Source organism: Sus scrofa, chromosome 9 (assembly GCF_054392235.1).
Source record: "Sus scrofa isolate SSC_HxYL_T2T_F1_AM1 chromosome 9, Sscrofa_HxYL_maternal_Yorkshire_Landrace_v2.0, whole genome shotgun sequence".
Lineage (NCBI taxonomy): Eukaryota > Metazoa > Chordata > Mammalia > Artiodactyla > Suidae > Sus > Sus scrofa.
Window position 1 is genome coordinate 23,152,060 of NC_139391.1, and position 15,766 is coordinate 23,167,825.

At 38.2% G+C, this 15,766-nt stretch overlaps 1 protein-coding gene across 8 annotated transcripts in view; it reads left to right on the plus strand.

Annotated features, from left to right (window-relative positions):
* NAALAD2 (N-acetylated alpha-linked acidic dipeptidase 2) overlaps window positions 1–15,766 on the plus strand; it is a 115,435-nt gene that overhangs the window by 73,767 nt on the left and 25,902 nt on the right. For all 8 annotated transcript variants that reach the window (XR_014816718.1, XR_014816717.1, XM_084978334.1 and 5 more), the window contains 5 exons: window positions 4,092–4,193; window positions 4,874–4,999; window positions 7,910–8,096; window positions 12,296–12,389; window positions 13,682–13,780. Coding sequence is in view for 6 of the 8 variants with exons in the window: in XM_084978334.1 (XP_084834460.1) it covers window positions 4,092–4,193; window positions 4,874–4,999; window positions 7,910–8,096; window positions 12,296–12,389; window positions 13,682–13,780 (608 nt within the window). In the remaining 2 variants the exon portion in view is untranslated. The remainder of the gene's footprint in view (window positions 1–4,091; window positions 4,194–4,873; window positions 5,000–7,909; window positions 8,097–12,295; window positions 12,390–13,681; window positions 13,781–15,766) is intronic.

Genomic DNA, 15,766 nt, shown 5'->3' on the forward strand with positions numbered 1-15,766 from the left:
AATAATGCTAATGAAGAATGTACCTGAGGCATATGGACATCCCCAGTCTAGGGGTCGAATCGGAGCTGCAGTTGCCAGCCTACATCACAGCCACAGCAATGCGGGATCCGAGCTGTGTCTGCAGCCTATACCACAGCTCACCGCAACACTAGATCCTTAACCCACTGAGCAAGGTCAGGCCTCCAACTTGTGTCCTCATGGATCCTAGTCAGATTCGCTTCCCCTGAGCCATGATGGAAACTCCTAGAGTTCTTATGTAGAAAGGGTTCCTCAGCCCAGCCTGGGAGTTAGATATATCTTCCTGGAAGAGTTGATATGGGAGTCATGAAAAGTCCTAAGGGGTTAACCATATGAAAAAGCAAAGGTAGGGAGTTCCCTTTGTGGCTCAGTGGTTAACGAACCCTACTAGGTACCATGAGGATGTGGGTTCGATCCCTGGCCTTGCTCAGTGGGTTAAGGATCGGGCATTGCCATGAGCTGTGGTGCAGGCCAGCAGCTGTAGCTCCTAGCCTGAGAACTTCCATATGCTGCAGGTGCAGCCCTTAAAAAAGAAAAAGCAAAGTTAAGAGAATTCTGGGCAGAAGAGAAAATACTGGCAAAGACTTGGAAATAGATACTAGCTTGTTCTTACTAGGGGAACTTAAAGATTTTCTGTATTTCAAGAGTGTAAAATATAAAATGGGCTGTAACAAGAGAGAAGCCAGTATATATGTTTTAGGGATAAGTCATAGACGAGCTTATACACTGTCCTAAGTTGCTTAGAATTCAGCTTCAGTCAGTGGAAACCACCGACAAATTCTAAGCAACGGAAGGATGTGGCTAGAGAGGCATATTATGTCGTTTGGGCTGTCTGTAGATTAGACCTAGACTATGCAAGGAGCTGAAGTCGGAGTCTTCAGCCAATAGTCCAGGTAAAAGATGATGAAGTGCGAAACTAGGATGTTAGCAGGAATGAGGAAGAGCCATGGATTTGAGAAATAGTTAGGAAGCGGTGTTAGAGGGACGTAATTAGTGGTGGACTGGGTGAGAGGGCGTGAGGACAGAGTTCAGGATGACTCCTAAGGGACTGGTGTGGCTGGCTGGCTCATGATGCTGTTAATAGCGGTGGGGAGTGCAGAACCAGAAGATACATCCAAATTGGGATGTTTTGAGTTTGGACGTACAAGCTGAAATGCCTCAGCTCTGAAACACACAAGTCTGGAATGCTGGGCGTCATGGGCATCTTGGCTATGGATCAAATTTTGAGAGTTAATGAAGTATCTTAAGAAGGGAATATAAAATGAGGGAAGCAGTAGACTGGGGATAAAACATAGGGAAACATTATTTGAATGCATTTGAAATAAAAGGGACCCACAAAGAAAGCTGAAAAAAAAGAGATGGAAAAAAGAAGAGAATCATGAGAGGCCCCCTTTGAAGCCCTGTTTTTATGCTTCAGAGGGGAACTTTTAGTTACCCAAGATGGCATGCATTTATAGAAGTTTCTGCTGTTTTGAAGACAATAATACTGATAAACCTCTTTCTCATTGCTGCCAGAAGTTAGTTTTTTTATTATGGAACCTAATTTCAATATACCTGGGGCAAAATGTATTATTCTTTTTAAACTATTTTTTTAATTATGATTTTTTTTTTTTTTTTTTTTTTTGGCTGTGTTCATGGCATGACAAAACCATGAGCCCAGGCCAGGGATCGAACCTGCACCACAGTAGTCACCTGAGCCATAGCAGTGACAATGCCAGATCCTTAACCTTCTCAGCCACCAATTTTTTTTTTTTTTTTTTTGCTGCAAATTATTTTTATTTATTTATTTAATAATTTTTTTAAATTTTCCCACTGTACAGCAAGGGGGTCAGTTATCCTTACATGTATACATTACAATTATATTTTTTCCCCCACCCTTTGTTCTGTTGCAACATGAGTATCTAGACAAAGTTCTCAATGCTATTTAGCAGGATCTCCTTGTATATCTATTCTAAGTTGTGTCTGAACCAATTTTTTTTAATTGAAATATAGTTGATTTGCAATATTGTATGTTTCAGGTATACAGCAAAGTAATTCAGTTTTATATATTTTTTCAGATTATTTTCCATTATAGGTGATGATAAGATACTGAATATCATTCCCTGTGTTATACAGTAAATCTTTGTTGCTTTGTCTTTTTGTATATAGTGGTTGGTATCTATTAATTTCATACTACTAATTTATCCCTCCACTTCCTCTTTGATAATGATAAATTTATTTTCTATGTCTGTGAGTTTTATATATAGATTTGTTTTATTTTTTAGATTCCACATTTAAGTGATATCATGTAATATTTGTTTTTCTCTTTCCTTGTTCACTTAGTATAATAATCTCTAGGTTCACCCATGTTAATGCAAATGCCAATATTTCATTCTTTTTAATGGCTGAGTAGTATTCCACCACACACACACTACATCTTATTAAACTAATCATCTGTTGATGGGTATTTGGGTTGTTTCCATGTCTTGGCTATCGTAAGTAGTGCTGTTGTGAACATTGAGATGCACCTATCTTTTCAAATTAGAGTTTTTGCCTTTTCTGGATATATGCCTAGGACCGGGATTGCTGGCTCATATGTTTACTTTTTTTTTAAGGAGCATTCGTACGTTTTCCATAGTGGCTGCACCAATTTACATTCCCGCTAACAGTGTAGGAGGGTTGCCTTTTCTCCGCACCATCTCCAGCATTTATTGTTTGCAGTCATTCTGATGATGACCGTTCTGACCAGTGTGAGCTGGTATCTCACTGTGGTTCAATTTGCATTTCCCTCATGGTTAGTGATGTTGAGCATCTTTTCATGTGCCTTTTCGCCCTCTGTATGTCTTCCTTGGGCAAATGTCTATTTAGGTCTTCTGCCCACAAAATGCATTATTCTTTTTTTTTTTTTTTCAATGGAGGATTTAAAATGTTCTTTTTTTGCTTGGACATCTAACCTCCTGCTTCCAAATTTTTCCAATCTAATAGTATAACCACTTTTAAGGATGAGATGATACCACATTTCTCTTAATCCATATGACTCAAGTGGTTCACAAAACAGAGGTCAATGTATCAATGTTTTTTGACCAAATATTTTAATTAAATCTCAGCAAGCTGCCAGATTGCCAGAATGGATGTAGAATATAAGAAATGGAAGGTGCATATTCTCTGAGAAAGCAATTATGTGGCCTGGATCATTTCACATATTACTTTTCTGAGGCTACAGGAAGACACAATTAGATGGCCCAGAAATAAAGGGAACTGAGTAAACACCTGGGATGCCCAAATTTAAGTGGGTCTGAAGTGGTATAGAAGAGTAGTTTAGAGCAGTGCTTCAATCGTGATATGCATTTGGATCATCTGAGAATCTTATTTAAACACTATGTGGAGTTCCTGCTGTAGCACAGTAGGTTAAGAACCTGACTGTGGCAGTTTGGGTTGCTGCAGAAGCATGGATTCAAGCCGTAGCCTGGCCTAGTGGGTTAAGGATCAGGCATTCCTGCCTGGTTCGATCCCTCATCCAGGAAGTTCCACAGGCCATGGTGTGGCCATAAAAAGATAAAAAAAATAAAAAATTTCAAAATGTAGACTCAGATTCAGTAATTCTGGAGTGGGCCTGAGAGTCTAAAGCTGCAGTGGTGCTGATGCTGCTGGTCTGAGGACGCTCCTTTTGAGCAGTGAGGATGTAAAGCACAGACTCTGCTCAGATTTGTGCTGTAGCTCCTCATACCCTACATGACTTTGATCTTGTTAGTTAAACGATCTTTGTATCAGATTTATTATTATTTTTCTTAATCTGTAAAATGAGGGTAAGCTCAGTAGCTAACCAAAACGGCTGACGTGAGGAGGACTAAATTGATTAATAAATCTAAAGCATTTAAAACAGTACCCTGTAGTGAGCGAGCACTCAATAAACAGAATTTATTTATGCATAAGTAAGGGCTTGGTATTATAAACATTTAGCCAACAACAGAGATGAACATCCTACAAATTTTAATTGAGTTTAATTCACCACAATTTATTTTAAGCCATTAAAAATGCATTATTCATAAGAACAATCTAATATTTCTAACTTCCTGTGTTTTAATTCCTACTAGATTTTCAAAACATCATACCTGGAGCCGCCACCAGAGGGTTATGAGAATGTTAAAAATGTTGTACCGCCATATAACGCTTTTTCACCCCAAGGCATGCCAGAGGTAAAATAAAAGACTTCTTTTATTCAACTCTTAAACCTTTCTTTGTTACATAAAACCTATGTAGTGGACTAAAACCTTAGGGGATTCGGTGGGTCATACATGCTGATTCATACTTTGAGGTTCATTGCTATGTATACCCTCCTTTAAAAATATTTTTTAAGAAAGAAAAAAAGGAAAGAAAATAAAGATGGGAAAATCAGACCCTGATGTAGCAGATGCCACTCTTTGAAATAACAAACAACCTGGGGAACATCGCTTTATTTCAGTAAGGGCAGTTGATATTTTTTAAGGGTTTTTTCCTTTGTTCGTAGTCTGACTTTGTTATATAGATTTATAGATCTGATTTTCACACCACAGAAGTTCTTAAATTAATACCATGGTTGAAGGTAAACATAATTAGGTTTGTTGAAATCATTTTGACTTATCCTTTTTCCTATGGCTTAGTATATACTAATTTCTGCAAAACAATGCATTGTTTAAAATGTTTTACATATTGCCTTTTTTAAACTTTCAGAATACTGAAATATTTTTTTAAAGATGTCTGCAGAATTAGCACAGATCTTTTCATTAAGCACAAGGCAGGAAAGATAACTTTTGATATTACATTATTGTGGGGGCAGACTTTGGTTTTCTTTTTATTACGGCAGTATTATATATGTTTTGTTTTTGTTTTCCTACAGGGAGAGCTTATATATGTGAACTATGCTCGTACAGAAGACTTTTTCAAGCTAGAGAGAGAGCTGAACATCAATTGCACTGGAAAGATTGTTATTGCAAGATATGGGAAAATCTTCAGAGGAAATAAAGTAGGTGTTATTTGCTTTTCTAGAGGGAAAATATAGGATATGACCTGTAAATATAAATAATCAGCTTGCATATACGGTTATATATAAATTTGCTCTTTTCCTGGTTGCACAAAAAATTCTTGGCTTTTTAGGATTATTATTTTTAATAATTTTTATTACCAGAAATGTTGCTTTTTACCTTTTTGTGTGTCTTTTTTTGTGTGTGTGTCTTTTTTAGGGCGTACCTGCGGCATATGGAGGTTCCCAGGCCAGGGCTTGAATCGGAGCTGTTGTTGCCAGCCTACGTCAGAGCCACAGCAATGTGGGATCGGAGCTGTGTCTGCAACCTACACCATAGCTCATGGCAATGCTGGATCCTTAACCCACTGAGCGAGGCCAGGGATTGAACCCGCAACCTCATGGTTCCTAGTCAGATTTGTCTCCACTGCACCACGATGGGAACTCCTGCTTTTTACTGTAATTGAAGAAAGTTTATATAAACTAAAAAATGAAAATCTCCCACATATTACTCAGTTTCATTGCCCAGACACAATAATAATAGCTCTTTCCAGTCCTAATTTTATGACGTGAATATGTCACTATATACTAATTTTACATAATGTTTCTTTTACAAAGAGAGCATCAGATACTATACGTAATATAACTTTATTTTTTACTCAGCAATGACTCCAGGATTTCTTCCATATCAACATGTTGAGAGTTGTGTAATGAAGGGGTTTAGAGTATAGGTCTCTACACCCATATGACTTGGGTTCTGATCTAGTCTGGGCCCCCTATACTCTAGATTTTTCATGGTAAGCAAGTTATTTAACTTCTCTGTGCTAGTGTTTCTTTATGAAATAGGAATGTGTAATAACACTAATCTCTTAGAATCCTCATAAGTTTTACTTTTGAGAACACTTAGAATAGTTGCTGGTACTTAGTAATTTCTTAGTAACTTTTTGTTTGTTTGTTTTTTGTTTTTTTGTTTTTTTACCATTTCTTGGGCCACTCCCGTGGCATATGGAGGTTCCCAGGCTAGGGGTCTAATAACACCTGTAGCCATGGCCTACGCCAGAGCCACAGCAACGTGGGATCCAAGCTGAGTCTGCAACCTACACCACAGCTCACGGCAACGCTGGATCCCCAACCCACTTAGCAAGGCTAGGGACCGAACCTGCAACCTCATCGTTCCTAGTCGGATTCATTAACCACTGAGCCATGACGGGAACTCCAGTAACTTCTTATTAAGTAAATACCTCATTATTTTAGATGGCTGCATAATGTTTCACAGAATTGATAAGCAATTTATTTAACCATTCCTCTGTTAACAGATGCTTGGCTTGTTTTAAGTTTGTTGCTACAAATAATTGTTTTGTGAATGTCTTTATCCATATGGACTTGAATATTTGTATCAAGATTTTTGTAGTATAGATTCATCCCTAGAAGTTGAGTGGCTAAATTATAGTGCACAGTTGGCTCTTGAACAGCACAGGTTTGAAATACATAGGTCCACTTATACATGGATACTTTTTTTTTTTTTGTCTTTTTGCTATTTCTTTGGGCCGCTCCTGCGGCATATGGAGGTTCCCAGGCTAGGGGTTGAATTGGAGCTGTAGCCACCGGCCTACGCCAGAGCCACAGCAACGCGGGATCCGAGCCGTGTCTGCAACCTACACCACAGCTCACGGCAACACCGGATGGTTAACCCACTGAGCAAGGGCAGGGACCGAACCCGCAACCTCGTGGTTCCTAGTCAGATTCGTTAACCACTGCACCACGACGGGAGCTCCTGATAATTTTCAGTAGTAAATGCTGCCATACTACATGGTTGGAAGTTGGTTAAATCTGCAGATGCAGATGAATGGCAGATATGTAGGGCAAACTATAAATTATTCTTGAATTAACCTTGCATTGGTCATTTAGTGATCAGTTGTATATTATTTGAAAAATTTGATAGGCATCATGGATTGTGCTTCAAGAGATTGTGACAGATTGTATTCTTTCTAATATTAGTGCTTTCAGAATATTGGAAAGTGTTTCACTTGATGAAGAAAGTTATCTATATTTTGCTACAAGACTTCTGATAATGAAGAATTCAGTATCTATCAGGATAGATTTTTCCTATTTGTAGTTTGTTTGGATTGTTCGGAAAATGCTTACAGAACCGTATGGGCAGTGTTTCATACACTGACTATTCTGTGTAGAATTTTAAATTCATTTAGTTCCACAAGTATTTGTAGAGTTCTTTCTCTATGGTTCATCAGATGTTGGAGGGTGGATAATTAGAAGTGAATGAGACAGACTACCTGTTCTCAAAAACACCCTCAGTATCATAGGAGAGAAACATATTTAAAAGACAGATTATAATGCTTTGGTCCACCCCATAATAGAAATCTATATAAAATATAGAAAGACGTGTGGAGAAGGGAGATATTAATTTTACAGTTTTAGGGACAGGGCAGTAGGAACGTTTCACAGAAAGAGCAGTAACTTGTTTGGAGTTAACATTGAATAAATGAGAATTGTTACACCAAGAGAGAAATTGTATTCAAGGCAGAGAGAAAAAAGTAATGTATAGGAGTTCCCATTGTAGCTCAGTGGTTAATGAACCTGACTAGTGTCCACGAGGACCCTTGTTTGATCCCTGACCTTGGCACTCAGTGGGTTAGGGATCTGGTGTTGCCATGAGCTGTGGTGTAGGTGGCAGTTCGGATCCTACCTTGCTGTGGCTCTGGTGTAGGCAGACAGCTACAGCTTCGATTTGACCCCTAGCTTGGAAACCTCCATGTGCCATGGATGCAGCCCTACAAAGACCAAAAAAGAAAGGCAGTGTGAAAATTTGCTAACATTATTAAGTTGATATTCTCTTAGATGGCCAAGTAAGTTATTTGCCGTTTCTGCATTATGGATTGCACATTGCTCCTACAGGTTAAAAATGCCATGTTAGCTGGAGCCAAAGGAATCATCTTATACTCAGATCCAGCTGACTACTCTGCCCCTGGGGTACAGCCGTATCCCAAAGGATGGAACCTTCCTGGAACGGGAGTCCAGAGAGGAAATGTGTTAAATTTAAATGGTGCTGGTGACCCGCTCACTCCAGGCTATCCAGCTAAAGGTAATAGATGAGCCGATATGGTCTATTAATTTTTGCAGAAATACTGCTTGCCCTCACAGAAGGCATTTATAGAATAACATTAAAACTGTGTCTGTTATATTTTGGATTTATGTTGCTAGGAATTCAAAAACATTTCCCTTTTAGTATTTCAGTTACTAAATTTTCATGAGGTGTGGACATGGGGAGGGAGGGGTCAATTCAGTTCTCTCTCTACCTTTAGTGGAGGTTCAGAAACACAGATCTTCCTGTCCAAAGTAACAGCACTCTTACCAAGCTAAAACTTAGGGTTTCTGAACTGCCTAGTGATGTTATGCTCTAGACCACACGTTTCTATTTTTAAAAGTACCAATGAGTTTGTTTGTGTTATTTAATATGTAAAGTGAAGAGTTCTGACATTCGTGTAACCATCTCCACATTTAAGTAATGAACGTACCCATTACCCCCCCAAATGTCCTCAGACCTTTTTGTATTGCCATCCTCTCAACTCTTCCTACCCCTCCCCTGCCTATCCCTAGGCAATTATCAATTTGCTTTCTCTCAGCATAACTATTTTGAGATTCATCTATGTTGATGTCTGTGTCCATATTGCTCCCTCCCTTCCTTCTTCTGTCTCTCTTTTTTCTGAGTAGTAGTCCAGTGAATGGATATTCTGCAGTTTGTCTATTCACTTGTTGGAAATTTGGATTCCTTTCCGTATGTGGGATATTACACATAGAACTGCCATGAACGGTTGTATGTAAGTCTTTTTCTACGTGTATGCTTTTGTTTTTCTTGAGTAAATACGTAGAAGTGGATTTGCTGGATAGTATGAGGATGTTTACTTTTTAAACACATTTTCAAATTGTTTTCTGAAGTGGTACCGTTTTACACTCTAGCAACAGTATGTGAGTGTCCCGTTTGCTGCCTCCTTGTCAACACTTAGTGCGGTTGATCTTTTTTTTTTGTCTTTTTGTCTTTGTTGTTGTTGTTGTTGCTATTTCTTGGGCCGCTTCCACGGCATATGGAGGTTCCCAGGCTAGGGGTCCAATCGGAGCTGTAGCCACCGGCCTACACCAGAGCCACAGCAACGCGGGATCCGAGCCGCGTCTGCAACCTACACCACAGCTCACGGCAACGCCGGATCCTTAACCCACTGAGCAAGGGCAGGGACCGAACCCGCAACCTCATGGTTCCTAGTCGGATTCGTTAACCACTGCGCCATGACGCGAACTCCCGGTTGATCTTTTTAACTTTCATTCGAATAGTTATGTCAGTCCTCCAAGTTACAGTTCTTTTTCAGAGGTTTTGTGGATACAGTTGGATTCTTAACCCACTGTGCCATAGCGGTAACTCCCATGTGAATTTTAGAACCGACTCATCAATTTCTACTAAAAAGCCTTCTGCGAAGTTGATTGAAATTGAATTAAACCTATAGGTCACTTTGGGGAGAAATGACATCTTTAAAAACATTGGCTTTTCTGATCAGTTAACATGGTACAACTCTTCATTTACTAGGTATTCTTTTAATTTCTCTCAGCATGTTTGTAGTTTCACTGTACAGATCCTGCCTTTTTTTTCACATTTGTTCATAATCTTTTTGTAGTTTCATGCTATTTTAAATTTATGTATATATACATATATAAACACAAATATATATACACATAAATATATTTATATTTATACACATGCATAAATATATATATATTTTGTCTTTTTGCCTTTTCTAGGGCCGTTTCCCACGGCATATGGAGGTTCCCAGGCTAGGGGTCTAACCAGAGCTCTAGCCACCGGCCTACACCAGAGCCACAGCAACACGGGATCCGAGCTGCATTTGCAACCTACACCACAGCTCACGGCAACACTGGATCCTTAACCCACTGAGCAAGGCCAGAGACCAGACTCACAACTGTATGGTTCCTAGTCGGATTCGTTAACCACTGTGCCACGACAGGAACTCCTAAATTTATATTTTAAATTTCAATTTCCAATTGGCTATTGCCACTAAATAGACATTTTATTTCTAGAAGAAATATATTGATCTTGTATTCTAAGAACTTGTTACGCTCAATAATTTGTTCTACGAGGTTTTTTGGATTTTATCAGGGTTTTTGGATAGATGATAATCTCATTTTAAATACAGAATTTTATTTCTTTTTTTTTTTTTTTTTTTTTTTTGCTATTTCTTGGGCCGCTCCAGTGGCATAATGGAGGTTCCCAGGCTAGGGGTCGAATCAGAGCTGTAGCCACCGGCCTACGCCAGAGCCACAGCAACACGGGATCCGAGCTGCATTTGCAACCTACACCACAGCAATGCCGGATCGTTAACCCACTGAGCAAGGGCAGGGACCGAACCCGCAACCTCATGGTTCCTAGTCGGATTCGTTAACCACTGCGCCACGATGGGAACTCCCCAGAGTTTTATTTCTTTGTTTCCAATCTGGTTGCTTTTTATTTTCTTATTGTACTGTCTCGTACCTTGAGGACATTGTTAAAAAAAGTTGTTAGAGCAGATATGCTTACCTTGTCCCTGTCCCAAAGGCTGTTCCAGTCTTTCTCTATTAAGAAGAGTGTTAGCTGTGGGTTTTTATAGATTCTTTGTATCAGATTGAAGAGGTTCACCTCTATCCTAAAGTGCTATGACGTTTTAATCTTAATATATTTATCTAGCAATATACATTGAATTTTGTCAAATATTTTTACTGCAGCTATTGAAATGATCATAAGTTATTTACTTTTTTAAAGTTATACAGATTGATTTTTGAATGGTAGACCCAAACCTGGGATAAACTCTACATTATTATTATATATATGTTAGTATATAATAATATTATTATATCGTATATTGTTGATATATTGTTAGATTTGTGCTAAAAGCATTTTAAGAATTTGTCTTTAGACATAAGAGAAGTTATACTCTTGGTTTATTCTCTTGTAATATCTCTGTCTCATTTTGATATTAGAATGTTGGCCTCATGAAATGAGTTGGAAACTATTGTATCTCCTTTATTTTTTGCAGGTGTTTATATAGAATGGGTTAGATTTTTTTGTCTGTAAATGTTTGGTAGAATTCTTCAGTGAATCTATATGGGCCTGACATTTTGTTGGTAGGAATGTTTTTAATTGAAAATTAAATTTCATATATATATATAGGCAGTTTAGGTTATCTGTTTATTCTTGAGTGTGCTTTGGTAGTTTGTGTCCTTCAAGGATTTTGTCCATTTCTTCTAAGTTGTTGAATTAATGGGCAAAGAGTTTTTCATAATAATCTCCCCCTTCTCTCTCTTGTCTGCAAGTACTGGAGTACTAGTCTCCTCTTTATTCCTGATGTTGGCAGTTATATCTTTTTTTCTTCTTTTCCTGATCTGTCTTGCTAGAGATTTATCAATTTTATTAATCCTCTCAGAACCAGCTTTGGATTTCATTGACAAACTCTGTTTTTCTATTTCCTATGTATTATATTTCTACTCTGATCTTTAATATATCCTATTTCCTGCTTATTTTTGCTGCATTTGCTCTTATCTAGTTTCTTAAAGTGGAATTGGATGTCATTTGTTTGAAACTTCCCTTTTTTCTAAGAGAGGTGTTTTAATGCTGTGCGGAACTCTATTTTGGCTGAAAGCAAAAGGCGCAATTAGGTTTTAAGCCTGACAGTACTTTTTCAGTTTCCTTTAGGAAGAATATTGTGTTACTGTTTGAATAAGATCACTTATTCTCAACAGCTTATAAATTCCCTTTTTTTTTATAGTTCTTTATAGTTCAGAATCTGGGACACATTTTCCAGGTAGTTTCTCTAAGAAGGATTCAAGATATCCTTGAGGAAATAAAATATTCTTATAAAATTCAGGAGAATTATGAGATGTCAAAGCAAGTTTGGGAGTCTATAATTTCTGTAGTTGTTTTTACCTTAGAATAGAAATGATTTGGGGTTCTCTTGTTAGGCTGAGGATCTGGCATTTTCGCAGCAGTGGCTTGGCTTGTGCTGTGGGTTTGATCCCTGACTCGGGCACAGCCAAAAAAAAGAAAAAAAAAAAAAAAAAAGACAATTTCTTACTATCAAATTAAATGGACCGTATTAGATAAACAATCATTGACTTTTGGGGAACTTTCAATTCTGAGTATAATTTCAAACAGGAAATCTGCAAAAGTAATAAAAGAAATTCCTTTATACCCTTTGCTCAGATTCTTCAATTGTTTTCCCTTTATGCAATTGATTTTTATAGAGTACACCTTCAGACTTGATGTTGAAGATGGAGTGGGAATCCCCCAAATCCCTGTGCATCCCATTGGATATAATGATGCAGAAATAATACTACGGTATAGTTTTCTAGTTGGGTTTGCGAATGCTTTACCTTCATATGTCCGTTTTCTCTTCTAAAACCAATGCGACCTAATTATGTTAAAACGAAAGTCTTTTATCATTTTATCAGAATGACTGCTGAAGTAGGAATCATAAAACACACCTTCTTTTTATTCCGTTAAGAGAAGAGCAGCCAGTTTAATGACTAAGAAAACATCACTTTGCTACAAATGAAAGTCTTGACAGCAAAAACTATATCCAAAGATAAAAATGCTGATTTGAGATTTTTCAAGTAGTTAGATTTTTTTGGGCCTTCATTTGGTCTTTGCATTTGACCAGCATTTAAAAAAAATGTGATAATGTCCACCACTCACTAGGTGTGTGAACTTGTGCCAGTTACTCAGTCTGTGTCTGATTCAGGCTCCTAAAATGAAGACAGAAATAGTTTCTCCCTTATGGAGTTACTATAAGAAGCAGATGAGCTCATGCATGTCAAGTGTCTATAATATGATAAACATTCAATTAATGTTTGTTTCATTTTCTAACTGCTGTTCCTTTTCAAGTCTTCCGACTTTAATTTTTTTTTTAATGTTTGTGCCAGTACAGTTTAATAATTGCTTTATGGGAGGCTACTGTGTAATCGCCTTCCCTAGCAGTTACTTTCTTCCCATTCACACAGTCATGAATTTCATAGGTTCAGGACTTCTTAGACTTAATGCTTTCCTAGATACATCATCAAAGTCCAAGTAAAGAGACTGATGCTTCCTGTTTCCGCTCACTCTTTTGGTTGTTTTCTCCTTAGCTCTTATCACTAACATATTCGGTATTTTTCTTTTTTTTTTTTTTTTTTTTTTTCTTTTTTTGTCTTTTTGCCTTTTTAGGGCCACTCCTGTGGCATATGGAGGTTTCCCAGGCTCGGGGTCAAATCAGAGCTGTAGCTACCAGCCTATGCCAGAGCCACAGCAACATGGGATCCGAGAAGCATCTGCAACCTACACCACAGCTCACAGCAACGCCGGATCCCTAACCCACCGAGCAAGGCCCCCAACCTCATGGCTCCCAGTCAGATTCATTAACCACTGCGCCATGACGGGAACTCCTCCGTATTTTTCTTATCTCAGTTATGGCTCTCTCACTAGACTGTATACTCCACAAAGGAAAGGAATTTTACAGTACCTTCCACCTAGTAAATCCTCAATATATATTTGTTAAATGAATGAATGAAATGTCTCATCAGCACACTTCATGGTTTCTTCTGAGAAAGCCTGATGTTCAGCCCTTTTCTGTCGCTTTCATTTTCCCTTGACAGCTACTTAGGAGGAACTGCTGCCCCAGATGAGAGCTGGAAGGGAAGTCTTAATGTGGATTACAATATCGGCCCTGGCTTTGCAGGGCATGATACTTTCAGGTAATTTTATGTTACTTTACTATCATAGAAAAAAATATATGCGTATATTTTTGCTTTTTAGGGCCACACCCGTGGCATATGGAGGTTCCCAGGCTAGGGGTCCAATCAGAGCTGCATCTGCCGGCCTACACCACAGCAACGCAGGATCCAAGCCGTGTCTGCAACCTACACTCCAGCTCATGGCAACACCAGATCTTTAACCCACTGAGCTTCCTCGTGGATGCTAGTCAGATTCATTTCCCCTGAGCCACAACGGGAACTCCAAGATTTATATGTTTAATGGAAAAATGTCAAGATGACTCTTCTGCTGTATGTATTTTGCTTATATTTTTCTCATATTTCATAACAAACTATTGATCATGTTATATCATTTAAGAGTTACTTATGGTGTGGTGTATTAAATTCTTCTTCCAATGGTAATATCACAGAATTTGATTTGTGAATATCACAGATTACTACCTTGGAGTTACAGGTTTAACATTTTAACCTCCCTTTTCACCTGTTTTTAAAACTGTTTCTCAGATAAGTGTCAAAATGCCTGTAAAGCACTGGGTTAAATTAAGGGATGGAGTGAAGAGAGGAAAGGAATCAACCTTTATTGATCCCTTCCTGTGTGGGTAGGTTAGATGAGTAAGTGTAACTGGTTTAAGGCTCAATATATTTATCATTTTGGTTATTACTGTTATGAATCCATGACAGCATTGTTGTAGAGAAGGAGCGATCCCAGAATGTGTGTTCATTGAGCTTCTTTTTACCGAAAGAGTAATGCTTTTTCCACTGGATCAAGATAGGAGGAAATGCCAGCTGCGGAGAACAGCTTGTACAGAGCGGAAAACAGCCTGGCATGATCAGAACGTTCAGTTCTTTGATTTGCTTGAAATGTGAGAGGGAAAGGGAAACGTAACACTGATGATTCAGATAAGATACGGCCGTTTTTCTTAAGTTAACATTATTAAACCAGTCTTGTTTGCTAACAATTTACCTTAATGTGAATTTAGATTCTTGGCATCCTTTTGAAGGTCTATAAGAGGTTTTTTTTTTTTTTTAATTTCAGAACTTTTGAAGTATTTAATTTTAGTTTACAGGAATTTTGCAAATATTTTAGATAAGTGCTTCTCTCGAACTCAATTAGAATGGAGTTCCTTTAATAGGAGACTTTATTATCTAATTGTTAATACCCTCTAGAGATACACCATGAAAGATGTAGACCTTTCTGATTTATAAACAGACACATACAGACACAGAGAAAGCAAAAATAAATAGCTTGAGTCACTGTTCAAGAGGAAACTCAGAAATTTTCCCCTAGTCAGGATATCCAAAAGATTTTCAGCTTTACCACGGGCACAAATTCCCATTTGATTTGAACTCAAAATGGACAGATACACACATTTTAAAAGAAAATTGCTAAAAATAAGACATTTCTCACCCAGCAGAAATCTTGATAATCTTTTGATCCATTTAGAGAGATTACCAAATGACCAGATATGAAACTAGTTTCCTCAGTGTTGCCACCACAGGTGGAGAATAACTTAACTTCTGTAAAGAAACTGGAAATGTAAACAAAACACAAAATCAGTAGAAAATAGTTAAGTTAGAGATACAGAGATTCAGCAAAGATAAAATTCTGTTACTTGGGATTTACATCTGTGAGGCAAAGGAAGGCATGTCTGGATTTAAGCTGCTTGTTCTTGGTTCTTCAAGAAGAATCCATTGTACATCTCAGTGGGACTTCTAAAAATGATAAAGGATTTTTTTTTTTTTTTTTTTGTCTTTTATCTTTTCAGGGCCGCACCTGTGGCATATGGAGGTTCCCAGGCTCAGGGTCTAATCGGAGCTGTAGCTGCTGGCCTACGCCAGAGCAACGCCAGATCTGAGCCGCGTATGTCATTACACCACAGCTCATGGCAACGCTGGATCCTTAACCCACTGAGTGAGGCCAGGGATCGAACCTGCAACCTCATAGTTCCTAGTCGGATTTGTTTCCGC